This window comes from Onychostruthus taczanowskii, unplaced genomic scaffold (assembly GCF_017590055.1).
Source record: "Onychostruthus taczanowskii isolate IOZ18803 unplaced genomic scaffold, ASM1759005v1 scaffold61, whole genome shotgun sequence".
Taxonomy (NCBI): Eukaryota; Metazoa; Chordata; class Aves; order Passeriformes; family Passeridae; genus Onychostruthus; species Onychostruthus taczanowskii.
Window position 1 is genome coordinate 5,985,343 of NW_024503790.1, and position 27,529 is coordinate 6,012,871.

At 58.0% G+C, this 27,529-nt stretch overlaps 2 protein-coding genes across 5 annotated transcripts in view; one reads left to right on the top strand and one right to left on the bottom strand.

Moving 5' to 3' along the window:
* Positions 1-13,203, top strand: part of NOC2L (NOC2 like nucleolar associated transcriptional repressor) — a 28,881-nt gene extending 15,678 nt beyond the window's left edge. Inside the window, exons 13-19 of one of the 2 annotated variants that reach the window (XM_041419711.1) lie at positions 730-843; positions 1,015-1,116; positions 5,169-5,312; positions 6,142-6,255; positions 8,830-8,965; positions 11,048-11,191; positions 12,123-13,200. In XM_041419711.1, coding sequence (XP_041275645.1) covers positions 730-843; positions 1,015-1,116; positions 5,169-5,312; positions 6,142-6,255; positions 8,830-8,965; positions 11,048-11,191; positions 12,123-12,268 — 900 coding nt within the window. In that variant the 3' untranslated portion in view covers positions 12,269-13,200. Of the gene's footprint in view, positions 1-729; positions 844-1,014; positions 1,117-5,168; positions 5,313-6,141; positions 6,256-8,829; positions 8,966-11,047; positions 11,192-12,122 lie in introns of both variants that reach the window. The other variant, XM_041419712.1, reaches the window with a different exon arrangement.
* Positions 13,204-13,387: 184 nt separating this feature from the next.
* Positions 13,388-27,529, bottom strand: part of SAMD11 (sterile alpha motif domain containing 11) — an 81,873-nt gene continuing 67,731 nt past the window's right edge. For all 3 annotated transcript variants that reach the window (XM_041419708.1, XM_041419709.1, XM_041419707.1), the window contains exons 10-15: positions 23,655-23,770; positions 23,243-23,321; positions 21,614-22,314; positions 16,791-16,915; positions 15,858-15,968; positions 13,388-14,430 (exon numbers count right to left, since the gene is read on the bottom strand). In XM_041419708.1, coding sequence (XP_041275642.1) covers positions 14,224-14,430; positions 15,858-15,968; positions 16,791-16,915; positions 21,614-22,314; positions 23,243-23,321; positions 23,655-23,770 — 1,339 coding nt within the window. In that variant the 3' untranslated portion in view covers positions 13,388-14,223. The remainder of the gene's footprint in view (positions 14,431-15,857; positions 15,969-16,790; positions 16,916-21,613; positions 22,315-23,242; positions 23,322-23,654; positions 23,771-27,529) is intronic.

Here is a 27,529-nt window from a genome sequence, read left to right on the forward strand (position 1 = left end):
GCGACAGGGCTGGGCTGGGCTGGGGAATAAGCCTGAGCTGGGCTGGGGAACAAGCCTGGGCTGGGCTGGGGAACAAACCTGGGCTGGGCTGGGGAACAGAGCTGGGCTGGGCTGGGGAACAGAGCTGGGCTGGGCTGGGGAACAGAGCTGGGCTGGGGAACAGAGCTGAGCTGGGCTGGGGAATAAACCTGAGCTGGGCTGGGGAATAAACCTGAGCTGGGGAACAGAGCTGGGCTGGGGAATAAACCTGAGCTGGGGAACAAACCTGGGCTGGGCTGGGGAACAAACCTGGGCTGGGGAACAAACCTGAGCTGGGGCTGGGGAATAAACCTGGGCTGGGGAACAGAGCTGGGCTGGGGAATAAACCTGAGCTGGGGAATAAACCTGGGCTGGGCTGGGGAACAGAGCTGAGCTGGGGCTGAGGAACAAATCTCAGCTGGGGCTGGGGAACAAACCTCAGTTTCCTGTGCTCTTCCTTGTGTTGGTTTCCTCTTGACACCACAGCACCTTGCACAGCCAGCTCTCCACAGCTTCAGGTGTGGTGGTGTTTGCTCCCTCCCTGTCCCTGGCTGGGGTTTTCAGGAGAGCTGTGGGGCACTGATCAGGATTTGGGTTTTTGGGTTGTCTTCTTGGCTCTGCCACCACCTGCCTGCCCTTGGCTGAGCTGTTGCTGGTTGCTTTGTGCTGGGATCACTTTTACACTTTTTTTTTTTCTTTTTTCTCTTCCAGGTTTTCCAACAAGTGGATTTCAACAAGAAGCCAGGACGGATGAGTTCCAAGCCCATCAACTTTGCTGTGATCCTGAAGCTCTCCAATGCCAACCTGCAGGAAAAGGCCTTCAGGGTGAGTGGGACCTCAGCTCCAGCACTGCCTGGGCTCCCTGGGACAAGGAATGTGCTCTGTGTCCCTGTCCCCAAGGTGGGACACGCCTTCCCCAGTCTGGTTTAGGTGCTGTAGGAAATCTGAGGGGTTTAGGTCATACCCAGTCCCTTGATTTGTGTTTCTCCTGCTCAGGATGGGCTCATTGACCAGCTCTATGACCTGCTGCTGGAATATCTCCATGGCCAAGCCCACAGCATTGGCTTCCCAGAGCTGGTTCTCCCCACTGTCATCCAGGTAAGGGGGTGCCATGAACGTGGACAGAGTGGGATAAAGTAATTTAAACTAACAGTGACCTCAGGATGGCCCTCAGAATGAGGGGAGAGCCGTTTACCTCTGCTGGTTTTAATTTTGATTTGTGTTTTGGGGAGGAGCAGAGGCATCACATCCAGTTAGGCTGGAGGGAGGGGAAAGGCTCTGGAGTTTGCCATCTGTTGGGAGCCAAAGTGGAGCAGAGGCTGCAGAACTGCTCTGGGCTGGGGCTGGGATGCTGAACTCGGCTGAGTTCCTGAGGATTCAGAGCTGTGCCCATTGCTGGGGGGCCTTGGAGCAGAACCTGTGCTCTGAGCCCCAGCTTTGCCTTGCCTCAGCCTCCCCAGGCACTCTCCACAAGATGGCAATCTTCCCTCCCAGTCTTCCCTTCCCAGTCTTCCCTTCCCAGTCTTCCCTTCCCAGTCTTTCTTTCCTTCCCAGTCTTTCCTTCCCAGTCTTTCCTTCCCAATCTTTCCTCCCCAGTCTTCCCTCCCTTCTCAGGCTCCATCACTGGAGCTGCTCAGTGTGCCAGTGTTGGAATGTGTTCCCTCATTCCCAGCCCCCTGCTTTTAACTCAGGAGTGGCTGCTGTCACATCCTCTGTGGGGACACGAACCTCTGCTTGTCCTGGTGTGTGCCACCAGCCCCTGCACAGCTTGGGCTGCTGGGGGAGTACTGGCTGTGCCCCACAGGCTGTTTGGGGTGTCCTGGCTGATGGGGGAGCACTGGCTGTGCCCCACAGGCTGTTTGGGGTGTCCTGGCTGCTGGGGCTGTGACCCACAGGCTGTTTGGGCTGTCCTGGCTGCTGGGGCTGTGACCCACAGGCTGTTTGGGCTGTCCTGGCTGCTGGGGCTGTGACCCACAGGCTGTTTGGGCTGTCCTGGCTGCTGGGGCTGTGACCCACAGGCTGTTTGGGCTGTCCTGGCTGCTGGGGCTGTGACCCACAGGCTGTTTGGGCTGTCCTGGCTGCTGGGGCTGTTTGTTTGGGGTGTCCTGGCTGCTGGGGCTGTTGTTTGTTTGGGGTGTCCTGGTTGCTGGGGCTGTGCCCCACAGGCTGTTTGGGAAGCAGAGCTCCGTGTCCCTTTCAGGGCCTGGCATCTGCCAGGTCCACGGCTCTTGGCTGTGTCCCCCGGGCTGGCACAGGGGCTGCCTTGGCTGCTGGGAGCTGGCAGCCCCTGTGTGTGTGAGCAGCAGAGCAGCTGTGGCAGCTGTGGCAGCCCGTGTTTGGCTGCAGCAGGCTCCCGTGCTCCCCCAGGCTGTGCAGAGCAGAGCAGGGATGCATTCCTGCCTGGCTGCCTCTGCCCGTGGCGTCTGCCGGGCTGGGGGCTGGCCCTGGCTTCCCAAAAGCTGCGTGGGGAGAGGCTTTTCTGCTGGACAGCTTCCAGCCCGCTGTGCACATCCATGTGTGCCCAGCCTCCCTTCCCTCCCTGCTGGGCTCACGCCTCTCCCAGCGCCGCGGCAGGGCTGCTCCAGCTGGCAGGGGCTGTGTCCCTCCTCCTCCTCCTCTTCCTGCTCTGGTCGGCAGCTCTGGGGGAAGCTGGGCTGAGTTCCCAGCCTCAGCTTCCCAAATTCTCTGCCTGGAAGGCAGGAAGCACCGGCAGATGAAAGGAGAGGAGAGCCCGTGGGGATGGGAGTCACTTCAAAGCTGCTGCTGCCGCTGCCCCAGGGCTGACCCGTGGTGGTCTCTGCCTGCAGGGGCTGGGGGAGGGAAGAGCCCCTTCCCTGCCCCAGAGCCCTGGCAGGCAGCACAGAGCAGAAGTGGGAGGTTGGAGGGGGAAAAGCTGGCACTGAGGCAGGAGCTGGCAGGAGCCAGGCTGGGCTTGCAGCGAGCCAGAAGGGCAGGAGGTGCTGCCCTCCCCTGCCCTGCCCTCCCTTGCCCTGCCTTGCCCTGCCCTGCCCTGCCTTGCCCTGCCCAGCCCTGCCCAGCCCTGCCCTCCCCTCCCCTCCCCTCCCTGCCCCTGCCCTGCCCTGCCCTGCCAGCATCTCTCCTGCTGCTGCTCCCCTGTCCCCAGGGAAATGTTCCTGGTGTGAGCTGGGAACTGGGCAGGGTTTGGCTTCCCTGCATCACTTCCAGTAAGAGCAGCTGGGGTTTTGCTCTGTGGGCTCTGCTGGGAGAAGCCTTTGGTGTTTCAGGCTGGCAGTGGGACAGAGTCAGCCCCAGTAATGACAGGCTGGGATGTGAGGCCTCAGTTCCATATCCACACACACACGTGGGTGTTCTGATTGGTTTTACTCTGCAGAAATCCCATTGTTCCATTTGGCAGGGTAGGGAAAAGCACACACAGACCCTGATTTTCCCCTCTCTGTCCTTTATCTTTTACTCCCATGGATGTGTCCCTGCCTTTCCACCAGGGCTGAGATCTCATTAGCTCTCATTAATATCTGTGATAGGCAGCTAGGGGTGGGACTGTGAGGGGAGCAGGGGCTGTGTGAGGGGACACAGAGCTCCAAAATGCACTGACAGAGCCCAGGATTCTGCAGGATTTCTGGTGACACTTCTGCAAGGGAAGAAAAATGATAATGGATGTGGCAGCGGATGGAATGGATCTGGGGCTGCAGCTGGGGGGATCAAGTGAGATAAATCGAGTGACAAATGCATCTCTCAGTGGAGATAAATATGCAGCACCTATAAAAAATAAATATTTTAGGAAGGGGGGGGTGAGGGCAGGACAGGCTTCAGCAGCAGAAGAATTGTGTGTGCTGATGGTTTCTTTGTGCTTTGGGGGAGGCAGGGAAGGGCTGAATTCCCATTTTTCTGAGCTGGTGCTGGGATGTGCTGCAGGGAGAGGGACAAGAAAAGCCCCTGCTGCTGCTGGATGGGGAGATGTGCAGCAAACACCCCTCAGAGGGCACTGTCCTGGCAGGGAGGGGCTGGCTGGCACTGCCACCCCTGGGTGCACTGACAGGAGGGACACATCTCCTTCCTTCCCCCAGCTCTGTCCCCCCAGGCAGAACCTTGGGAGCCATGGCTGGAGGAGGCAGTAATGGATTTGCTGCCTGGAAATCCTTTCTCTCCCTGCTGATAGCATCTCCTGGCCCCACTGAGAGCAAGGCTCCGTTGTGGTTAACCATTTCCTCCTGCCTCATTGGGTCTGTTTCTCTAAATCAAATGTCTGTGCTGTGTTTGGGTGTTTATTTGTGGCTCCAGCAAAGAGCCTGCAGGGTTCACACAGCACTGCTGGAGCTGGGCAGGGCTGGCAGCAGGCAGGGGAGCCCCTGCAATGCCAGCATGGAGCAGCCTGGGCACCCCCACCAAGAGCATCCAGGCCTGCCTCAGTTCTGCTTTGGAGCTGGCACAGCAGGGTGCTGGTGCTGGAAAGTTCCATCTGGTCATTTTTACTGTGGGTTTGAGCCCTGGGAGGGTCAGGGTGCCAGCCTGAGCTGGGTTGGAGCCCTGGGAAGGTCAGGGTGCCAGCCTGAGCTGGGTTGGATCTCTGGGAGGGTCAGGGTGCCAGCCTGAGCTGGGTTGGAGCCCTGGCAGGGTCAGGGTGCCAGCCTGAGCTGGGTTGGAGCCCTGGCAGGGTCAGGGTGCCAGCCTGAGCTGGGTTTGAGCCCTGGGAGGGTCAGGGTGCCAGCCTGAGCTGGGTTGGAGCCCTGGCAGGGTCAGGGTGCCAGCCTGAGCTGGGTTGGAGCCCTGGCAGGGTCAGGGTGCCAGCCTGAGCTGGGTTGGAGCCCTGGCAGGGTCAGGGTGCCAGCCTGAGCTGGGTTGGAGCCTGGGTTTGATCCCTGAGAGAGTCAGGGTGCCAGCCTGAGCTGGGTTGGAGCCCTGAGAGAGTCAGGGTGCCAGCCTGAGCTGGGTTGGAGCCCTGGGAGGGTCAGGGTGCCAGCCTGAGCTGGGTTGGAGCCCTGGCAGGGTCAGGGTGCCAGCCTGAGCTGGGTTGGAGCCCTGGCAGGGTCAGGGTGCCAGCCTGAGCTGGGTTGGAGCCCTGGCAGGGTCAGGGTGCCAGCTGTTGGTCCCTGAGGGTGGGAGATGCTTTTTCACTGTGGGATGTTTTTGGGAGCCCTGCCATGGCTTTGTTCTTGTCTCCTTTCCCTCAGCTGAAGTCCTTCCTGAAGGAGTGCAAGGTGGCCAACTACTGCCGGCCCATGCGGCAGCTGCTGGAGAAGCTGCAGGAGAACTCAGCCCACATCTGCAGCAGGAGGCAGAGAGCAGCCTTCGGGGTGGCCAGCACTGCAGCTGTGGTCAGCCTGGGGACACGGGGACATGGGGACAGCCTGGGGACATGGGGACAGCATGGGGACAGCCTGGGGACATGGGGACAGCCTGGGGACATTGGACAGCCTGGTCACATGGGGACACTGGGACAGACACGGGGAAACAGGGACAGACATGGGGACAGCCTGGGGACATGGGGGACAGTCTGGGGACATTGGACAGCCTGGTCACATGGGGACAGCCAGGGGACATGGGACTGACATGGGGACATGGGACAGACATGGGGACAGCCTGGGGACATGGGACAACATGGGGACAGCATGGGGACACTGGGACAGACATGGGGACACTGGGACAGACGTAGGGACAGCCTGGGCACATGGGGACAGACACGGGGACAGCATGGGGACAGCCTGGGGACATTGGACAGCCTGGTCACATGGGGACAGCCAGGGGACATGGGACTGACATGGGGACATGGGACAGACATGGGGACAGCCTGGGGACATGGAACAGACAGTGGGGATATGGGGACAGCCTGGGGCCATGGGGACACAGGGGCAGCCTGGGCACATGGGGACATGAGACAGCCTGGGGACATGGCACAGACATGGGGACATGGCACAGACACTTTTCCACTTCAGCTTTTGGCTCCCTCTGTGCTGCTGCAGTGCCCGGGCTCTGCTCGGCCTGGGGACAGTTCCCAGTGCCACCACTCCTGGCTCAGCAGTGCCTGAAGAGCTGAGGCTGAATTCCCTGGCTGCTGCCAGTTCCTGCCCAGGAGCTGGGAAAATGTGCTTTGTTTGTGGGAAAAGTGCCTGGAAATCCTTGAAACGTGTGTCCCTTTGTCCACAGGAGCAGTGGGAGAAGCAGGTGAAGGAGGAGGGGACACCCCTGAGCAGGTACTACAGCCACTGGAGGAAGCTGAGGGAGAAGGAGATCCAGCTGGAAATCAGTGGCAAGGAGAGGGTGAGCACCAAATGCTGCCTGTGAGCCCTGGGGACACCAGAGCCACGTCCTGGGGACAGCCAGGGGCTGGGGACAGGGACTGAGGGACAGGGGGACAGCCAGGGAATGGGGACAGGGACTGAGGGACAGGGGGACAGCCAGGGACTGAGGGGACAGGGGACAGCCAGGAAATGGGGAACAGGGGCTGGGGACAGGGACTGAGGGACAGCCAGGGAATGGGGACAGTCAGGGAATGGGGACAGGGACAGCCCAGAGTGGGGCCAAGCTCCTGCCCCAGACTGGCCCTGCTGCTGGAGCAGCTCTCTGCAGAGAGAGGCAGATTTGGGTTTTTTCTGTACAGAAGCAGATTTGGGGTTTGCTCTCAGCACAGAGGGGCAGATTTGGGGTTTTTTCTCTACAGAGGCAGATTTGGGGTTTGCTCTCAGCAGAGAAGCAGATTTGAGTTTTTTTCTCTACAGAGGCAAATTTGGGGTTTGCCCTCAGCACAGAGGGGCAGATTTGGGTTTTTTTCTCTACAGTGGCAGATTTGGGGTGTGCCCTCAGCACAGAGGGGCAGATTTGGGGTGTGCTGTCCCAGAGGCTGCCTTGCAGCTCTGCTGCTGAATGGGGCTGTTGTGTGGCCTTAATGATGCAGCTTTGTGAGCCCCAGCAGGAGAGGGAACACCATGAGGCCCATTAGGGCTGGGAAAATCCATGTCCCATTAGCAGCCATTGGGGGGAAAAAAGGTAATAACAGGGAAAAAAAAAAAAAAAGAAAGCCTGGCTGGGAGCTGCAGCTTGCCTTAGACAACAGCTCTGAGCCTTTCTGCCCATTCCATTTGCTTTTCCCAGTGGTTTTTAATGGGATGGGGACTAAATCAGCTTGGTGGGAGTCTGCAGATAGGAGCCCTCTAGCTGGGGATTAAAAGGCTGGCACCCAAATTAGCTAATTAGTGCTTGTGTGTGATGAGCACAGGGGCTGTGGGTTGTGCCAGTGTAAATCTCAGTCCTTGGGGGTTGGGGTTGATTTTGAGGTGCCCATCCTGAGGGTCCTGGGGGGTCTCAGAAGGGTGGAGCTGGCACAGCTCCTCCAGGTCCTGGTTGGTGTGCTCAGCTTGTGCTGATGTCACCCAGAGCTGCCTTTGGAAATGGGGATTTTTCCTGGGCCCTGTGGGAATGTGGAGCCCCAGCTAAGAGCTCCCTGCTGCCAGGACAGGAGCCTGCCTTGTGCCCAGAAATGCTGGGAATTGTGGAAATTATGGGAATGGGAGTTATGGAAAAGGCTTTCACCCCCGTGGTGGGGCTGGAGCATAACCCCTGGAAGTGTCCAAGGCCAGGCTGGGAGAGGCTCTGAGCAGTGGAAGGGATCCCTGCCCATGGAACTGGAGGAGATTTGGGGTCCTTTCCTACCCAAACCATTCTGGGAGCCTCTAACCAGCCTGGCATAGGTGTCAGCCATGGGGCCAGCTGAGGGCAGCAGCTTGGCAGTGCCCCTGTTGTATTTTGCTTCCCAAATCTCCTCCCTGGCACCTCTGGGCTGTTGTTTGAAGCCCAGCACAGACAGGGAGGAGCAGAGGCCTCTCTGTCCCTGTGGCAGGAAGGGCAGTGGGAAGATGACGATTGAAAGTGGTGGAGGGTGATTTTTTTTCCCCTTCCCTGCCCATCCCAGGTGGCTGCTGGCAAGTGCTCAGCTCCAGGATCAATGTGGGGACCATAACCCTGGAACAGGCTGGCAGAAATTGCTGCAGGTGGCTGCAGGAGCAAAGCCACAGCTCCATCCCCTGCTCCTCAGCCCCATCCTGTCTCTGGGTCTCTGCTTCCCCACCCAGACTGTCCCTGGCTGCTGGGAGCCTGGCTGTGCTCAGGAGAGGCTTTTTGGGGTGCTCTGAGGGGTGCCAGGGGGAGCAGCTCAGTGCTGACCCCGGGCTGGGTGTTTCCAAGCCAGCCCTAACGTGTGCTAAAGCCTGAATGCAGCCAGGCAGGGCAGGGGCAGCCCATCTCAGGGAGCACTTGGGATTTCATTTGCATTCTGATTATCTTTGCCCTGCTGGCCTGAGCCCTTGCAAGTAAATCCTCCCCCTAATCCCCCTCCGGAGAGGTGTAAAGAGCACCGAGGTGCTGTCAATTGAGAGCACTTTAATGGCATTGATATTGGCTGCCTGCTCCAGGGGCTCTTGGCACATTGATCTCCTTCAGGGCAGGGCGTGGATGCAGACCTTGAGCATCCTCAGCACCCGAAACCCTGAAACCTGCACCCAAAACCAGGGAGTTTCTCAGGAACTGCTGCTCCAGAGATGCCCAGCACAAGTGCAGAGCTGCCTGCCATGGGTATCCTGCATCCTTATCCCTGCTGGGCTGCCTGCAGTGCATGTTCCACGAGGAAAAGCAGTTTATTAGGGCAAGATGAGTGCAGCAGCAGAGCTCTGTGTGCCTCCCTCACCCCTGGGACCCCTCACAAATCTGTGGCTGGCAGCAGACAGACCCAGCTGCTCTGGCAGGCTGGGCAAAGCCAAGTCCCTGCCTTTAAACACAGCCTTTGACATTTAAAAGCACAAATGAGGGCTGTTCTTACTCTGGGGTTTGTTTTCTTTCCAGCTTGAAGACTTGAACTTCCCAGAAATCAAACGCAGGAAGCCAGATGAGAGGAAGGAGGAGGATAAGAAGGAATTCAAGGATCTCTTTGAGCTGGACAGTGACTCTGAGGAGGAGAACGGTGGATTCTCTGTCAAAGGTGCAGGGCTGGGGCTGGGCTTGCCTTCTCCATGTCCACAATCCCATTTTCCCTGCCCACAATTCCAATTTCCTTGTCCACCATTCCAGTTTCCTTGCCCACAGTCCCCTTTTCCTTGCCCACAGTCCCCTTTTCCCTGCCCACAATTCCAATTTCCTTGTCCACCATTCCAGTTTCCTTGCCCACATCCCCTTTTCCTTGCCCACAATCCCCTTTTCCTTGTCCACAGTCCCCTTTTCCTTGCCCACAATTCCAATTTCCTTGTCCACCATTCCAGTTTCCTTGCCCACAGTCCCCTTTTCCTTGTCCACAGTCCCATTTTCCCTGCGCACAATTCCATTTTCCTTGCCCACAATTCCAATTTCCTTGCCCACATCCCCTTTTCCTTGCCCACAATTCCAATTTCCTTGCCCACATCCCCTTTTCCTTGCCCACAATTCCAATTTCCTTGCCCACATCCCCTTTTCCCTGCCCACAATTCCAATTTCCTTGTCCACCATTCCAGTTTCCTTGCCCACATCCCCTTTTCCTTGCCCACAATTCCAATTTCCTTGCCCACATCCCCTTTTCCTTGCCCACAATCCCCTTTTCCTTGTCCACAGTCCCCTTTTCCTTGCCCACAATTCCAATTTCCTTGCCCACAGTCCCCTTTTCCTTGTCCACAGTCCCATTTTCCCTGTGCACAATTCCATTTTCCTTGCCCACAATTCCAATTTCCTTGCCCACATCCCCTTTTCCTTGCCCACAATTCCAATTTCCTTGCCCACATCCCCTTTTCCTTGCCCACAATTCCATGTTTTGGGCTCAGTTTGGCCCTGCCCTAAGGGGGTTTCCTGCTGGCCCTGAAGATGTTTGGGACACTTTTATCTTTCTCTCCCTCCCAGTCCAGCTCTTTTTAAAGCCTCATTCCTGTTTCTTTCCCTGGGCATGTCCCACCCTCTGTCCTCCCCTTTTTGTCACCCACAAGGTCAGAGCCCAAAGCCCAGGGGATGAGCAGAGCCCTGTGCAGGTTCTGTGCCTGGCAGGGGCTCTCCCCAGCACCTCTGATCCTGCCCTGCTGCACTTCTGATTTATTTATTTTATTTTATTATTTATTTTATCCTGGCTGATGTTCCAGGCGTTCCCAGAGCAGGGCTGATGTCACCTGGGCTGTGACCACGAGAGGGCCACAGCAAATTGTGCAGCCTGCCTGGGAAGTTCAGCAGAGTCTGGGATGAATCTGGGAGTTCCTCCTGGCATTTGGGATGTTTGGGATGTCCTGGGTGTGTGCAGCAGGGAAGGGAGGGGAATCTGCAGCCTCTCCTTGGTGCTGTGGATCCTGGGGAGATTCCTGCTCCTGGGGCAGGAATTCCAGCAGGATCACAGCCCCAGGATCTCCCCAGGGCAGCAGGAAATGTGCAGGGAATCCCATCAGATCAGGGTGGGCTTTCCCCTGGAACAGGAAATGTTTGTCAGGCAGGGAATCCCATCAGATCAGGGTGGGCTTTGCCCTGGAATGGGAAATGTTTGTCAGGCAGGGAATTCCATCAGATCAGGGTGGGCTTTCCCCTGGAATGGGAAGTGTTTGTCAGGCAGGGAATTCCATCAGATCAGGGTGGGCTTTCCCCTGGAATGGGAAGTGTTTTTCAGGCAGGGAATTCCATCAGATCAGGGTGGGCTTTCCCCTGGAATGGGAAGTGTTTGTCAGGCAGGGAATGGGAAATGTGTGTCAGGCAGGGAATGGGAAGTGTTTGTCATGCAGGGAATCCCATCAGATCAGGGTGGGCTTTCCCTGGAACAGGAAATGTTTGTCAGGCAGGAAAGGATCCCGGGCTGGGGTCCCTGCAAGGACTGAAGAGGGGAGAGAATCCAGTCTGGGAATGTCTGAGCAGGAAAGAACCAGGAGCTGGGGAGGTTCCTGCTCTCTTTTCCAGCTGGATTTCTGGCAGAAAGGGAAAGCTGGGAATCAGGAATGGCTCAGGAGCAAGGGAAGTGACTTTTGGGGGGATATTGGTGAGAAATGAGGAGAAATCTCCCTGGAGTGTGTCTGGCAGTCCTGAGCTGCCTCCCCTCACTGTGCTGCTGCTCACCTGATCCCTGCAGGGACAGGCAGAGCCAGGCAGGCCTCGGATGACAGCTCAGAAGCCAGCAGCAAGGAGTTTGGGGAGGAGGATGAGGATGAAGAAGGAAACTACGAAGTGGAGGAGGACGAGGAGGAAGAACTGGAAGAGGACAGCGAGTCAGAGGGTGAGTGGGGAATTCCTGACAGCCCCAGGGCTTTTTGGCTTGTCAGGGTGTCAGGAGGGGCTCCACACACCCTGAGGGGAGAGCTGGCAGCTCTGAGCTGCAGAGAGCAAAGGGTTAAAGTGTTCTCACAGCCCCCAGCCCCTTTCATCTCTCCTCAGGACCCTCCTGCAGGGAGGCTGAGCCCCCCAGACCTGCCTGGGGCACGCAGAGCTGCTGCAGGTGCCACTGCCAGGGTGCCACTGCCAGGGTGCCCTCCCCTTTCAGCTGAGCCCTGCCTGGGCCACAGGGGCACGGGGTAACCCTTGCCTTGCTGGAGACCCCCAAGAAAGCCCTGCATTCCCTGGGGTCTCACGTGTGTGCCCGGAACCTTCTGGAATGGAAGCACTGCCTCCAAATTCCCCTTGGTGTTCCAGGCCAGGGGGGCACCCTGGGCTCCATTCCTGCCCCAGGGGGGCACTCTGGGCTCCATTCCTGCCCCAGGGGGGCACTCTGTGCTCCTGTTCCTGCCCCACATGGGGCACTTTGGGCTCCTGTTCCTGCCCCACATGGGGCACTTTGGGCTCCATTCCTGCCCCACATGGGGCACTCTGGGCTCCATTCCTGCCCCAGGGGGGGCACTTTGGGCTCCATTCCTGCCCCACATGGGCTCCTGTTCCTGCCCCACATGGGGCACTTTGGGCTCCATTCCTGCCCCACATGGGCTCCTGTTCCTGCCCCACATGGGGCACTTTGGGCTCCATTCCTGCCCCACATGGGCTCCTGTTCCTGCCCCACATGGGGCACTCTGGGCTCCAGTGCCCCCCCAGGCACCGCTGCTGTGCCCAGCCCTGCAGGGCTCCCCGGGATGAATTAATGAGTGTCTGGCATTAATTAGTAACTGCCCAGGCAGGCAGGCAGGCAGGGTTTCTGACAGCTCTCTCTCCCCCAGCAGAGGAGGGCAGGGAAGCAGCCCAGCATTCCCGGCATTCCCAGGAGAGGAGGAGCTGCCCCCGGGGGCTGTCCCGCTCCGACCTGCAGCAGCTGGCACAGGGAGGGGACGACCTGGTGCAGGACCTGGAGTTTTCTGACGAGGACTGAGCCCCCCAGCCCCTCTCCACCTGAGCCCTCCCACCCTGCAGCACCTGGAGCTGCTGTCAGAGCCAGGGGCACAGCTGGGAGCAGCCCTTGCACTTTCCAGCTCGACTTGGACTTCTCCAGCTTTTCCAGTTCTGCTTTTGGTACCAATAAAACCCGAGGCCAAGTCAAGGCCAGTAAAAACTGCTCAGAGAGGGAGCAAAGCCCCCCCTGTTAAAACTGCTGCTTCCAATAGCACAGGGTTCACTTCCAGCTCCTGCTAAGTGAGCTGAGCAAGGGCAGGGCCAGGTTTTTGTCCAAGGTTCTTCCTCTCTGCCCCAGCAGCCAGCCCAATTCTGCTCTCACCAAACCCTCCCTGGTGGCCTGAGGGACTGCAGGGACTCTGCCAGAGCTTTGCAGCTTCCCTGGAAGCCTTGGTCAGTTCAAGCTGCTCTAAGTGTGCTGAAGGAAACTTTAAATTAAAGTTTCTTGGGCTGGGGATGTGCAGGCATGAAGGAAAAAGGAAAGGCAAAATTGCTAATGTAGGAAACACTGCCCAGGTGAGAACTGCACCACTTAAACTGTAAAGAAAAAAAATTTCACTTCGGAAAAGATTTTAACCTGCCTGTTCTTCCCAAAGAGAAAGGAATTCCCTTTTTCTCCTGGCTCTGACTTAGCTGGGCAAGGTGCTGGCTGCCTCCTGCCAGCTGGGAACCCAGCCTGGACTGGATCCCAGGCAGGAATGTGGCAGCTCTGCTGCACCTGTGGGGGGCACCTGGCCCAGGTGGGCACCCGGGACAAAGGAAAGACACAGACTGCTCGGGTAAAGCCAGGTACCACTTGTAAATTAAGTGTTTTTCTTTTTTATTTAAATTGATTGCTGGAAAGCATTTTTATCGTGATGTGATGGATAATGAAATTTTTTTTTTTCCTTTTTTTACAATATAAAGAAGCTAAAGTACCACCAAAGCTATCCTGTAAGAAAAACGGCAGCACGTGCAACGTTTAAACAAAAAAACAAACCCAAAAATAAAAAGGGGGATGGGGTGGGGGGAAGAGAGAAAAGTACCACATGTGATTGTTGCTCACAACTGTACAAGTCACAGGAGGTCACCCCAGCAGTTCCCAGCTCGTTCACAGTAGTAAAAACTCTGCCCATGTTTCAGCCTGGGCTCCTCTGGGTGCACAGCGGGCAGAACGTGCTGCCATTCCTGCCCTGCCCCAGGGCTGCCAGCAAAGCCCCCGGGCAGCTGCAGGCACGGTGGGACCCTCCTCCCCCAGAGCTGCTCCTGGAAAGCAAACATCCCACGGGGAGATTCCTCTGCAGGGCTGAGCAGGGGCACTGCCAGGGAATCTGCTCTGCAGGGCTGAGCAGGGGCACTGCCAGCCCCCGTGCCAGGGCAGGGTGGCTCTGTACCATCTGCACGAAGTAAACATGGACGGGAACTTGCCTTTTTTTTTTTTTCTTTTTTTTTTTCTTTTTTGTCTTTTTGTCTGTCTTTGGTATTGTTTTCAAAGTAAGTTGCTAGAGATGCATAGAACACCTGAATGAGGAACTGAGCCCAGTTTCCAGGGAGGAGGAGAGGTTGGCTGGGGTGGGCGTGGATGGGTTTTGTTGTTTTTGCTCCAAGTACCGGTGGGAGGAGCAGAGCCCCTTCCCTTCCTGAAGGCAGAGAGCAGCCTGTCCATGGTTCCTGTGGGGGCTCCAGCTCCACTGAGCACTGTGGAAGGGAACAGCAACGCAGCATCCTTCTCTTCACTTGGCGTCGTCCCACGACAACATCTTTGGATCATTTTCCTTCCTTCCCTTTCATCAGTATTTTTTTTTTTTTGACAGTTCAGAAATCTCCACGCTTCTTCTTTTATTTTCCCCGAACAACAACAACAACCAAAAAAAAAAAAAAAAAAAACAAAAACATCCAAAAAATTTAAAAAAAAAAAAATCCAATCCCTCCCTTGCTGCAGCGCGCTGTGCCCGGTTAGGACGGGGCTTTGCCGCTGTCGCCGGGCGGGGCAGCGCTGCCGTTCTCGTGCCTCGGGGAGCCGCGGCTGCCGAAGGGCGAGGCGGCGCTGCCGGGGGAGCCGGGCCGGGGCTCGGCCGGGGCCGCGTCCCGCTCCGCGCCCCGCAGCGGCAGCGCCAGCGGGAAGCCGGCCATGTACAGCACCCGGCCCAGGCGCTTGGCCACCTGCGGGAAAAACGGGGGAAGACATTGATTAGCTGAGGGGTGGGGGAAGGTGGGGAGGGGGAGTGAGGGATCGGCCAGGATTGGTGCAGAATGCCGGGTTTGGGGTGAATGGCAAGGAGTGATGAAGGAGAGGCGCTCCCAGCCCTGGGTGTGTCAGGCTTGGAGCAGCCTGGGACACACTGGAAGTGTCCCTGCCCACTGCATGGGGCTGAGGTTCCTTCCACCCCGAACTGAAACTGCAATGAAGCAATCCCATTCCCAGTGCAGCTGAAAACCAGAGCAGGGAAGGTTTTTTCCTCCTCTCTCCCGAAGGATTTTGTCCTGCTCCTGGGCACTGCTGGATCCTCCCTGTGCCAGCCCCAGGCGTGCTGGGACAGCCCAGCTGAGGGGCCCTGGCTCATTCCTGCCCTTTTACCCACGGACAGGACTCTGCTCTCCCTCTGTCCACTTTGGAACAGCAGGAATTGCTCTTCAAAAGGCCAAGGCAAGGGAGGGGAAAAATAAAACTGCTGAACCTCTCCCTCCTGCAGCAGCTCCTGCCTCCCAGCACGGGCCAAAGGCCTCCCAGCACCTCCACAGCTGCTTCCCATTTGAGCTTAAACAAAACCAGGGGCTGCTGCTGGACCCAGACAAGTGGGACATTATTCAGGGAGCAGCATCAGGGCTCTGCTCCCCCCATCCAACCCCCAGGTAACACAACTTTGAACGCTGCTGATGAAATAGAAGGAATTTTTCAAGTTCGTGTCTCGCATTCCCCCCACCCCAAGCCCCATCTCTGAGCTGTTCAGGGCTCTCTTGTTTTTTAAGGAACATAAAGAGTTTTATTTCCTCCTGAATTGACCCACGGGGAACAATTGCCCACAGACCCTTTTTATGAGCCCCCTCATAAACAGGGAGGGCTGCAGGGAAAGCAGTAAAGTCTCTCATTGTTCCAACACAGCACGAGCAGCGTGGGCTTGGGGACAGGGCTGGCACTGGCCCTGGGCAGTGCAGTGACAGCCACAGCCCCTCCAGGACACAATCCCCAGGGGACACAGCACAGCCTGGCCTTCACACGTGGCAGGAGGGATTTTCCCAGCAGAGATGTTCCGGGCTGGAGTCCCACTGAGGGAGGAGGAATGGAACTGCTGGAGCCAGCCCGTTTAAGAGCTTCCCACTGCATCCCTGCTATTCCCTCCCACCTCTCATCCTGGACTGTTTATTTCTGCCCCTGGGCACGGAATTCTGTCAGTGGTTCCTCCCTCAAACAGCTGTGACAGCTTTCAGGTGAGGCTATGGAACATTTCCAAGGACGAATAAATGGTTCTTGAAACAGAATTGCAACTGAGTTATTGCTTAATAAATGACATTCCACAAAGCACGTTTCTGGCCAAGCCAGGGACAGCTTTAGATGGTGCCACCTGTTCTGAGAGAGGAGATTTTCCTACCTGTGACCTGATCTTCAGGGCAGGTCCCAGCTTGAGCCCCATGTTGTTCAGTAAGTGCTCTTCTGTCAGGAGGGGCAGGGTCTCCCCGTCGATGGCCTGCTCTCGGAATACCTGAGGGGACACAGGGCCAGGTCAGGGACACAGCTGAGCCACCTGTGGAAAAGGTGAACTCCAAACCCCTCAGCCTGTGTTTACCCACCAGGGATGTTTCCTGGACCCATCCCTTTGGAGCCAAGGGGATTTTTATTGCAAGGAGCTGCTGCTCTTGGAGCCAGCACACTGCACCCATTCCCCTCCCTCCTCTGCAGGAGACAAAACCCTCCCTAAAACTCTCCAAAAAAAGCCTCAACTTGGGAAAAGCATCCCCTGGGGCGTCCCCCAGCTCCAGTGCAGAGACAAAGCTGAATCCCAGCCAGGCTGGGGCAACTCTGAGCTGTGCTGGAGTTCCCTGGTTTGCCTGAGCCGTGGTTCTGGAATCACAGGGAATTTTACAGGGTGTTCCTGGTTCTGGAATCACAGCATTCCAGGGAATTCTGCAGGGTTCTCCTGGTTCTGGAACCACAGCATTCCAGGGAATTCTGCAGGGGGTTCCTGGTTCTGGAATCACAGCATTCCAGGGAATTTTACAGGGCTTTCCCAGTTCTGGATGAGGAAGATTACAGGGAATCTTCCAGGCCTCTCCTGGTTCTGGAACCACAGGATTCCAGGGAATCTTCCAGGCCTCTCCTGGTTCTGGAACCACAGCACTCCAGGGAAGCTCACAGGCCCCATCCCACACCCTGGCTGGCAGCAAGTTCAGCAATCCATGAGGAAAAACCCCAGGAAAACCCTGCAGGGCTCTGAGGTGCAGCTCCCAGGAGGGACAAGCCCAGCTGGGAGGGAACAGGACCCCCAGGGAAGGAGGATGTCCCTGCCAGGACCTGCTGCATTTACCTGAGTGTACTCAGTGCAGCCAGACAAGTTGGACACGAAGCTGCAGACGTCCTCCACCGTCCATTTGCTGATGTCCTCCAGCGCTGGGCTCTCCTCCCCATCCAGAAACAGACCTCCCATGGTGCCTGGATTGTTTGGAGCCAGGGGGGTGGGAAGGAGGGGAGGAGAAAGGAACATAAATCATTAAAATCCCACACGGACAACGAGCAGCCTGCAATCTGAATATTTTTCTCTAGCCACACATTCATCTTTAATGACCTGTCAATTAAAGAGCTGGGCAGGGTCAATTCATAGGCCTCTTCCTCCTGGAGGTCCCTGGCTGGGGGAGGGAAGGAAAAAATCCCAGCTAATGCATTTCATGTGTTTAATGCTCCTCAGCTGCAGGGGAAGCAGGGGGAGGGCAGCAGATTCTGCAGGAGTTTCTGCACACAGAGCACAGAGCTCTGCCTGCCCCGCGGGCTCCCCGGCCAGCCCCGCTCCTGCAACGTGCCAGGAATGGCAACAGGGATCCCTGGGCAGCTGCTGCTCCTTCCCAGGGTTTCTGTTCCACCCTGGCCAGCCCTGACGGGACAGAGCTGCTGTCAGCTCCCTGAAATGCCAGAGCGGCCAGCCCTGTCACTGTCACACAGGGTGACAGGCTCCCGGGGGCTGGGAGCCCCTCCGGCCCTGCAGCCTGACAGAACGCTCAGAGCAATCCCAGAGGGAGCCAGGGAGAGGCACAGGGATGGCAAGGGGGACAGGAACAGCTCAGGAACTCAGGGCTGCTGTGGGGGAAAGGGAGGGCACGGAGCAAAGCAAATCCCACAAAGCCTCTTTAGGGTGGGGGAAAGCCAAAATTAACCCCTGGAAACAGCTGCTGTAAGTAAAGGTGAGGACACAGAGCAAAGCAAATCCCACAAAATCTCTTTAGGGTGGGGGAAAGCCAAAATTAACCCCTGGAAGCAGCTGCTGTAAGGAAAGGTGAGGACACAGAGCAAAGCAAATCCCACAAAACCTCTTTAGGGTGGGGGAAAGCCAAAATTAACCCCTGGAAGTGGCTGCTGTAAGGAAAGGTGAGGACACAGAGCAAAGCAAATCCCACAAAACCTCTTTAGGGTGGGGGAAAGCCAAAATTAACCCCTGGAAGTGGCTGCTGTAAGGAAAGGTGAGGACACAGAACAAACCAAATCCCACAAAATCTCTTTAGGGTGGGGGAAAGCCAAAATTAACCCCTGGAAGTGGCTGCTGTGGGGGGTTTGGACCAGCAGAGCACAAGGACATTTATGGGGATGAGAAAATCCAGGATTCTCAGGCAGGGAAAGAGTTTCTGAGGAGTATGAGCTGCTCTGCTCAGGGCATGGAGAATGGAATTGCCAGGAGAAAAATATTTCTCCCAGGAGCCTGTCACGACAAAATTATCTGTCCTGTGGGCTTGGGGCTTTTCCCTGGTGGATTTGATGGATATAACCCTTGCTCCTGCCCACAGCAGCTGGGCCAGCACATGGACTGGCAAGGGAGAAATGGATAAAACAAAACCAGAGAGGGGAGCACAGGCTGGGAGAACAGGGAGCAGCCAATTCCCTGGGGAATACCCCAGGCTGAGGGAACAGGCAGGGAAAGGAGCAGAGCCACACAGCACACTCCCTGCAGAGCCTCCAGCACAGCCAGGGAAGCAGGAAAAGCTCAGGATCTGCACGGGAATTTACTGTGCCAAGGAGATGCTTTAGAGCAGCAGGGAGCAGGCAGAGGCTCTGCCATCATTCCCACACGTTTCCCTTCCCACTTTCCTGCTCCCCTGGCTCCCCCTGCAGCTGCAGCCCTCAGTGTGGGCAGGGGGCAGCCCTGGCAGCTCCAGGGTGATCCATGTCACAGCCCCGGAGCCCCTGGAGCTCTCCAAGGCTCCCCACAACCCCGAGGGGGCTCTCAGGAGACCCTGGAAGAGGAGCTCCAGTGGTCCCTCCAACCTGACCCCTCCTGGGGTTCTGTGGTGGCTGCTGCCACCCTGGAGCAGGGACAGGGCTGCTCCCCTCTCCTCACAGGTCTGGGACCCTCCTTGCCAGCCCAGACCCCTCAGGATGCTCAGCAGACCTGTCCCAGCTCCACCCTGTGTCCCCTCAGCCAGGGTCAGTGTCCAGCTGTCCCCCCTGCCCTGCCATCCCTCAGGAATGACCCTGGGAAGGGTTTCTGGTCCGAGGGGCTCCTGCCCTCCCTGCTGTGCCCCCTGGGAGAACAGTGCCCAGCCTGTGTCCCCCCCAGCTCTGGCAGCCCAGACAATGAGAACAAATAGGTGCCACCAAGGGCTGCAGGGCCACACCTTCGATCCCAATAATGACATGTCAGCTCTGCAGGAGCCACCCAGGGCAGCAGCCATTCCCTGGCAGCCTGCTCTGCCTGCCTGCCTGATAAATGATGCTCCAGGGGCTGCAATGGATTAGGGAGCGTTCCAGCAGCTGGGGCCCGGGCTGGGAGGAATCCATCGTGCCAGGACAGGTGTCCCCAGCCCATTTGTAACCCCCTCCCTTCCTCCTGAGCTCCAGCTGCTCCAGAAACAGGAGCCAGAGGCTGGAGGGGGCACGGAGAGCAGAGCTGGCCCTGCCAGAGCTGGGGTGGCTCTGGAGCATGGCACAGTGCTCCTGGCACCACAGGGGACAGCCCGGGTGCCAGCTGGGCACACAGTGCCACCCTGGCAGCCAGCTCACCCCTGGGTTCAAGCAGTTTTGTCCCAGCCCCTTCCCTGAGCACCCCTCGTGTCCCCCCACGGAGGGCTGGGGTCAGGAGCAGCACAAGGCTGCGTTAATTGCTCTCCAGACTGCAATCAATAGAAGGATTTTAGCCTCTGCACACTCCATCCTTCACCTCTGCCAGAGCATGGGGGAGGAGGAGGAGGAGGAGGAGGAGGCTGCTGAAACCTTGAGGAGATGAGGTCATCAAGCCACAGCCCAGAAAGCAGCTCTGGGAACGGAGCTGGGACAGAGAGGGACAGCAGGGACAGAGAGGGACAGAGAGGGACAGAGAAGGGACAGAGCAGGGACAGAGCAGGGACAGAGCTGGGACAGAGCTGGGACACGAGAGGGACAGAGCAGGGACACAGCAGGGACAGAGCTGGGACAGAGCTGGGACAGAGCTGGGACAGAGCAGGGACAGAGCAGGGACAGAGCTGGGACAGAGCTGGGACAGAGCTGGGACAGAGCTGGGACAGAGCTGGGACAGAGAGGGACAGAGCAGCTCCTCCTCCTCCCAGTGCCCCCAACTCAGCATCCTTCTCAGCTGGATGCTTCTCCCCTCTCCTCTCCTCCCTCCAGCTCTCCCCCTTGGCCACCTGCCTTGGCTGGGTGGGTATTTCCTAATTCCAGTCTCCAGGCTAGGTACAAGGTCCCATCCCTCCTGAGGGGGCAGTCCCTGTGCCAGAAGGGGTACAGGAATTGAGTGCCAGGGGGGAGAGGTGGGTGCAGCCCTGCCTGCCTGCCCTGGGGTGCTCTGTGCTCCCCCAGAGCCACAGGACACATTTTTCACTCTCCCCAGGACGGCTGCAGCCCTTGGATCGATACAACCCTCAACATTTCAGCTGCTGAACTCCCACCTCAAGCCCTGGTGCTGCATCCTCCCCGCAGGGGGGAGAGGTGGGTGCAGCCCTGCCTGCCTGCCCTGGGGTGCTCTGTGCTCCCCCAGAGCCACAGGACACATTTTTCACTCTCCCCAGGACGGCTGCAGCCCTTGGATCGATACAACCCTCAACATTTCAGCTGCTGAACTCCCACCTCAAGCCCTGGTGCTGCATCCTCCACACCTCCCTGTCCTCCTGAGGCTTTGCAGGTGGGAGGATTTGCTCTGGAGCAGCACAGCAGGGCTCAAACCCGCAGGGAGAGCAGCCAGAAGCCAAAGAGCCCTCAGGAAGAGACCTCCAGCCCTGGCACAGGCTGCACGAGGCAGGGGAGGAAGAGCAGGGAAACCCAGCCCGGAGCCTCGAGATGTGCTGGTGATATAAATCCAAAGTGATAATAATAAATGGGCTATTACAGCATCTCACACACTGCTGGGGGAGGGAGGGGAGGCAGCCCAGCCCAGGCCTCCCCACAGAGCCTCTCAGCAGCCAGGAGCACACGGAGCTGAGCCCGTCCCTCTCTAATGGCCAGGGGGAAAAGGCTCCTGCAGGAAGGCTGGGCAGCCCGAGGCAGCAGGAATATTTATCATCCTGGCCACCTGCCTGTCGCTGAAAAATCGCTTCCTCCTTCCTGCCTGGGAGGCAGCTCTAATGAGGGATGGGCAGGCTGCTCACAGGCAGCTCCTGGCGTGGAGAACAGCACAGCACAGCCCCCCTGCTCCCTCCTCGGGCGTCCTGCCTCCTGCTAATTGCTCTGCCAGGTAATTAGCTGTGGGATGATTGGGGTTCTGGCTGGGCTGGCGGGGCTCCCTGGGTTTGAGACCCCATTTGTGCCACCCCCTGCTCTGCAGTGAGAGCAGAGCTGGCAGTGACCCCCCTGCCTGCCTGTGCCATCCAGCCCAGCTCTCCCAGTGCCTGGGGCACGGAGAGGCACCACAAAGAGCCCAGCTGCCCTGCCCTGGAACAGGGCACCTGGAAAAACCCTCCAAGGCCATCAAGTGCAACCTCTGACCAACACCCAGAGCATCGAGTGCCACGTCCATCCTTCCTTGGACACCTCCCAGGGATGGTGCCACCACCACCACCCTCTCCATGCAGAAACTCTTCCTTTAGAAACAAGACAACCTGACAAAGCAACCACAACCCCACTGCGGGAGGAGCAGGGGGCAGAACCCCCATTCCAACACCTCCCGACACATCCTCACCCCACCCCACCCCACCAGCAGATCCCCCGGCGCCTCACCTGCGTGGAAGTAGGGGCTCATGGTGTAGGGGAAGCCGAAGGGCAGCGGCTGGGGCGCGGGCAGGGAGGCCGGGGGGAGGTATTTCACCTCGGCCTTGCCCATGCCGGGCCCCAGCAGGTGGCTGGGGGACTCGGCGCTGGAGGAGCTGCAGGGCACGCCGGAGCCCGCGCCCGCCTCGCCCGCCTCCTTGGCCCCCTCGCACGCCTTCCCCGCGCCGTCCTTGCACTCCTTGAGCTCCGCCGCCGAGCCGCCCTCGGCCTTCGGCCCCTCGGCCTTGTCCTCGGCGGCCTCGGCGTCGCTCTCCGAGTCCTTCATCTCCTCGTCGTTACAGTCCTGGGCCCCGTCCCTGGCGCGCGGCTCGCGGGCCTCGCCGGGGCCCTGCGGCTCCGCGCGGGGCTGCGAGGCCTTGCGGCCGCCGCCCGCCCGCCGGGGCTGCTCCTTGGGCGGCGTGGCGGCGCCGGGGCCGCCGGGCGTGAGGGACAGCAGCGGGGCGTTGTTGTGCCGCAGCACCAGCATGGCGTTGCGCCGGGACAGCTCGTCGCGCAGCGCGTGGCCCTCGGGGACGTCGTGCACGCTGCGCAGCGCGGGGTGGTCCGGGGGCAGCCCCGGGTGCAGGCTCAGGGGGTCTCCGGCCAGCAGCCTCTGACGGTGCAGGGTCTCCAGCTCCTTCTGGCGGATCAGCTCGGCCGACATCTCCAGCCTGGGAGGAGAGAGGGGATTTTGGTGGGGGGTTGGAGGAATGAGGTCCCACCCAAGCATCGCACGAGGGAGGTGTCAGCTGCACACCTGCACAGGCCTCACTCAGACCCTGCTGTGCCGTCTGCGTCCAGCTCAGGACAAACCCGGGACAAAGCCAGGACAAACCCACACCAGGACAAACCCATACCAGGACAAGCCCACACCAGGACAAGCCCATACCAGGACAAACCCAGGACAAACCCGGGACAAACCAAGGACAAACTCATGACAAACCCACACCATGACAAACCCACACCAGGACAATCCCACACCAGAACAAACCCATACCAGGACAAACCCACACCAGGACAAGCTCAGGACAAACCCATACCAGGGCAAACCCAGGACAAATCCAGGACAATCCCACACCAGAACAAACCCACCCCAGGACAAACCCACACCAGGACAAACCCACACCAGGACAAGCCCACACCAGGACAAACCCGGGACAAACCCGGGACAAACCCGGGACAAAGCCAGGACAAACCCACACCATGACAAACCCACACCATGACAAACCCAGGACAAGCCCACACCAGGACAAACCCAGGACAAACCCGGGACAAACCCAGGACAAACCAAGGACAAACTCATGACAAACCCACACCATGACAAACCCATACCAGGACAAGCCCAGGACAAATCCAGGACAAACCCATACCAGAACAAACCCATACCAGGACAAGCTCAGGACAAACCCATACCAGGGCAAACCCAGGACAAATCCAGGACAATCCCACACCAGAACAAACCCACACCAGGACAAACCCACACCAGAACAAACCCATGACAAACCCATACCAGGACAAGCCCAGGACAAACCCACACCAGGACAAACCCACACCAGGACAAACCCACACCAGGACAAACCCAGCCCTTTCCACTCCTACCTGGCCAGGTTTTGCTTCCGTAGCATCTCCTGCTGCCGTGCGAACATCTCGGCCTGTGCCGGCTGGAGGAACCCGTAACCTGGGCAGGGAGAGCACTGTGGGTTACTCCTGTCAGCACTGACCCTTGGCTGCCTCAGGGCCAGCTCCCCACAGGGAAAAAGGGCACCTGAGTGCTGCTTTTTATTCCAGAGCACACCTAGCCCTCACTGCCACGGCAGCGTGGCCGGAACACGGGGCCAGGAAGGGCAGCCAAGGAATCTGCTCCTCTGGCTGCAGAACCAGGGTGAAGTCAGCCCAGCAGCCGTGGGGGGACACAGAAAAGCCGTGTGGGCTGTCTGGCTGCAGGGCAGACTGTCACAGGCTGCAGCTCTGCCCTGCCCTGGCTGCCCACCAGCGTCACCGGAGCGCTCACCTGGCGTCTGGCACAGCGCTGAAGGCACCCCGAGGAAGGGAGGTCTCAGGTGGGGCCCCAGGGCGATGTGGGGAGCGTTCTGGGGCGACAGCAGAGGCGGTGGGTGGGATATCTCCCTGCAGGAATCGCAAAATAAAGCCCTGGTGAAAACCTGGAGGCTCCAGCCTGGCTCAGGAAGAACATCTTGGCAGCAGATGAGCTGCATCCTGCCCAGAGGCTGCTCTCTGCCTCTTCACCCTCATGCAGAGCTTCTAAAATGGAGAGGAAGAAGCAGCGGAACCAAAAGGGGAAGAAGGCAGCCAGGACTCCACAGGTCCCACACATTTCCCACCTTTGCTCCCGTGGCCTTTCAGCCGGGCTGTCCAAAGGGTTTTCCCCTTTGTTTCAAGGGCAGGGCTGAGGATGCTCCATCTGCCCCTCCCTCATCATGTTTGGGTTCCTGCCTCAACCACCTCGCAGCTGAGAAGGAATTCTGTGCTTGGGCAGTGGGTTTGGCAAGATCTGAAAGCATCACTGGCTTGTCTTGCAAAAAACACCTGTCCTAGCTGGGCTAAGGGATGACCTTTAATCGTGGAGAGGAAAAGCTGGAAGTGAGGCAGAGGAAAATACAGACAGGAGAGGGATGTGAGCAGGAAGGGCAACGGGGTCAGGGGGAAGGAATCCTGCTGGAGAAGGGGTGGTGAAGCCAGGCAGAATGGGTAGAGCAGTTGCCAGGGGCTGGGGAAACTCAGAGAGGCAGGATTGGGTGGTGGGAAGGGGACAATCCTGGAGAAAAGGCAGGGAGCACTTACAGCAGGAGAGAAGGCAGGAAAAAAAAAAAGGCAGGAAGGGAATAAGAGCCAAGGTCTCTTCCATTAGTCAAATCTGCCCTGGGAGCCTGCAAGCAAATCTGCTTTCCGGCTGCACGTCTCTTAATTCCTTTTGATGGCCACTTACAACATTATTACCTTCAGCAGGGCATCCAGAGGCACAGCCAAGTGCGGGGCCGTTTATTTTCATTTTACAGTATCTCCCTGGAAAAATCTGCTCCCAGGGAGGCTGGAGGCCAAGGCAGAGGGAGGCAGAAGGTGCCTGTGACTTTGCAACAGACACAGCACGTGCAGAGGCACCGCAGTGGGGGGATAACCACGGGAGCATCCCGGCCATCCATGGCTTGTGGGCATGGATAGCTCATGGAAATGGAGCAGATATGGAAATGGATCAGATCATAGGATGGATCAGATATGGAAATGGATCAGGTCATGGGAATGGATCAGATCATAGAAATGGATCAGCTCATGGGCATGGATCAGCTCATGGACATGGATCAGATCATAGAAATGGATCAGCTCATGGACATGGATCAGATCACGGAAATGGATCAGATATGGAAATGGATCAGGTCATGGAAATGGATCAGGTCATGGACATGGATCAGCTTGTGGGCATGGATCAGATCATGGGAATGGATCAGATATGGAAATGGATCAGATATGGAAATGGATCAGATCATGGGCATGGACAGCTCATGGGAATGGATCAGATCATAGGAATGGGTCAAACCATAGGAATGGATCAGCTCATGGGCATGGATAGCTCATGGGAATGGATCAGATCACGGAAATGGATCAGCTCATGGGCATGGATCAGCTCATGGACATGGATCAGCTCACGGAAATGGACAGCTCACGGAAAGCCAGACAGGGACTCCTGGGCATGAAGTGGGCGAGGAGAGCCCTTCCCAGCGCAGCTTCATCCCCGCTCTGCGCAGCCCCACACACCGCCCCAGCTCCGCTTCCCCTCCCCAGCTCCTTTCCCGCAGCAGCCCGTGCCATCTGCCCATCCCGCCTGGCTCCTGGCTCCGGCTCCCCTCCTCCCGGCTGCCCTGGCTCTGCTCTAACCTAATTGCGGCCCCGGCGGTGTCTGGAGGCGCGGCGCGGATCGATCGGGGGGCTGCTGCAATGTTAATGCCGCCCGTGCGCCGCGCTCCGCTGGCAGCTCCAATTAATCTCAGGTAACGCCGCGCTCGACCTTCGCCTCCGAGCCGGGGCAGCAGCCAAGCGATGCTTATGTAATTACACCGTGAAGTGTGTAATCACCTGCCCTAATCCCCGAGGCCTCGCAATTAGCCGGGGCCGCGGTGGCCGGGCTGCCAAGTGCTGCTGCCACCCGGGCCGGCCCCGCGGATGAAAAACGGACAATTAAAGCGGCGTGACGGGGGCTCCGAGGTGTCCGCTCGATCGTAATTAGCTGTAATCATGGGGAGACGAGCCTGCCAGACGTGCCGCTCGTTTTATAAGAAGCAATTTAGGAAATCAAGTCGCTGTTAATCATGGCGTGGCCGTGCCCTCCTTCGCTTCGCCTCGGGGATGTGAGGGAAGGGATCCTGCGGGACATCCAGGCTGCCCGTGCAGAGCTCAAAAACAAAGGAGCTCCTTGATGGATGCCAGTCCGCGCCCAGGAAGCAGAGGGTGGGATGGGATCAGGGCTGGGTGCTGGAAAAGGAAAGGTTCTCCCTTTGCTGGCAGCCCAGTGCTCATCCCAGGCTGTTTTTGCGCTTTCATGTTGTGCTACGGGGCATGGCTTTGATCCCTGAGGAATTCACATCTGCTCCAGACTCTGCAGTTCATTCCCTCAGAGCTTCCCTGCCTCCCTGGGCCAGCCAGAGCCCTGGGGAGCCCCCTCAGCTGCGTGGCCACGAGGGACAGACCCTCTGTGCCACCCCACAGAACCTGCTGGAGCCTGCCCTGCTCCCTGCCAGCCCGTCTGCCCCATCCTTGGCACCACGGGGAGCTGGCACAGGAGGGAGGCAGCAGCACCAGGTCGTGCCCTGGCACAGGGCTGGGCAGCCCTCCCAACCAGCTGGGAAAAGAACTGGCAAGCCCAGAGTGAAAAGCCCCCCGAGACCTGAACAAAGGCTGCTGTGCCCTCACACGGGTGTGCAGCAAACGCTGATCCCTGCATCCTCTCCCAGGTACCTGTCAGTCTCGAATCCCCCATCAAATTCCTTCCTCCTCTTCCTCCACGGCTCAGAGGCAGAATTGCAGTGCCCTACTCTGAGGAGGTGAATTTAGCCCCTGGCAATTACATCTGATAAGCCCCGTCCTTCCCTGGAAGAGAGCAATTCTGTGCTGCTGCACATTCCTCCCCCTGCCCCCTTTTCCTCTTCCCCCCCTAAAATGCCAGCTGGAGGCTTGTGAGCAGGGTATTAGGGGATTTGCACTGCACGCTGCTAAATTTGATATGTCCTTTAACAGGAGACAAATGGTTCACAAGGCTTAAAAAGTATCGACTTTTCTTTAACAATAAGCACTAATGGCCTTCAAATAATCAATATTTAAAGTCATTATGGGGTTACACATTATACTGTTAAAACCAAGCCTTTCACTTTAACCCCATCATATCCTCCCCAGCCTGGAGCTGAGCTCCCCCCTGGCTCCAGCCAAGCTCTGGGGGAAGGCTGGGAGCACAGGCTGTGACTGGAGATGTGAGAGGGTCAGGAAATGCAGATTGAAACCGGCAAGGCATGGAAATAAATTTAGAACGGATGGAAGAAGAGGGAAGGGCGGGGGGGGAAAGAATGCATGAAAGCTCTGCTTTCTTCTGCTCTGCATTTGATAGGAAGAGACACTTTAAACCCGAGGTAACAGGCAGGAGGCACAGAGCTCCTCGCTGCTCTGCCATCCCCAGACTGCCAGCAAGGGAGAATAAATAAAATCAAAGGTCTTGCTTAAAATGCTGTTTGGGATTTCCAGGCAGGAAAAGAACATGTGCTGGCACTGGCCTGGCCGTGGAGAGGGGCTGGTCTGTGCTGCCCTCTCCAAATCCAAATTGCTGCTGAAACCAAAGTGGTTAAACCAGGGCAAGCTCCTTGGCCTCTGCTCTGCAGCACGTTC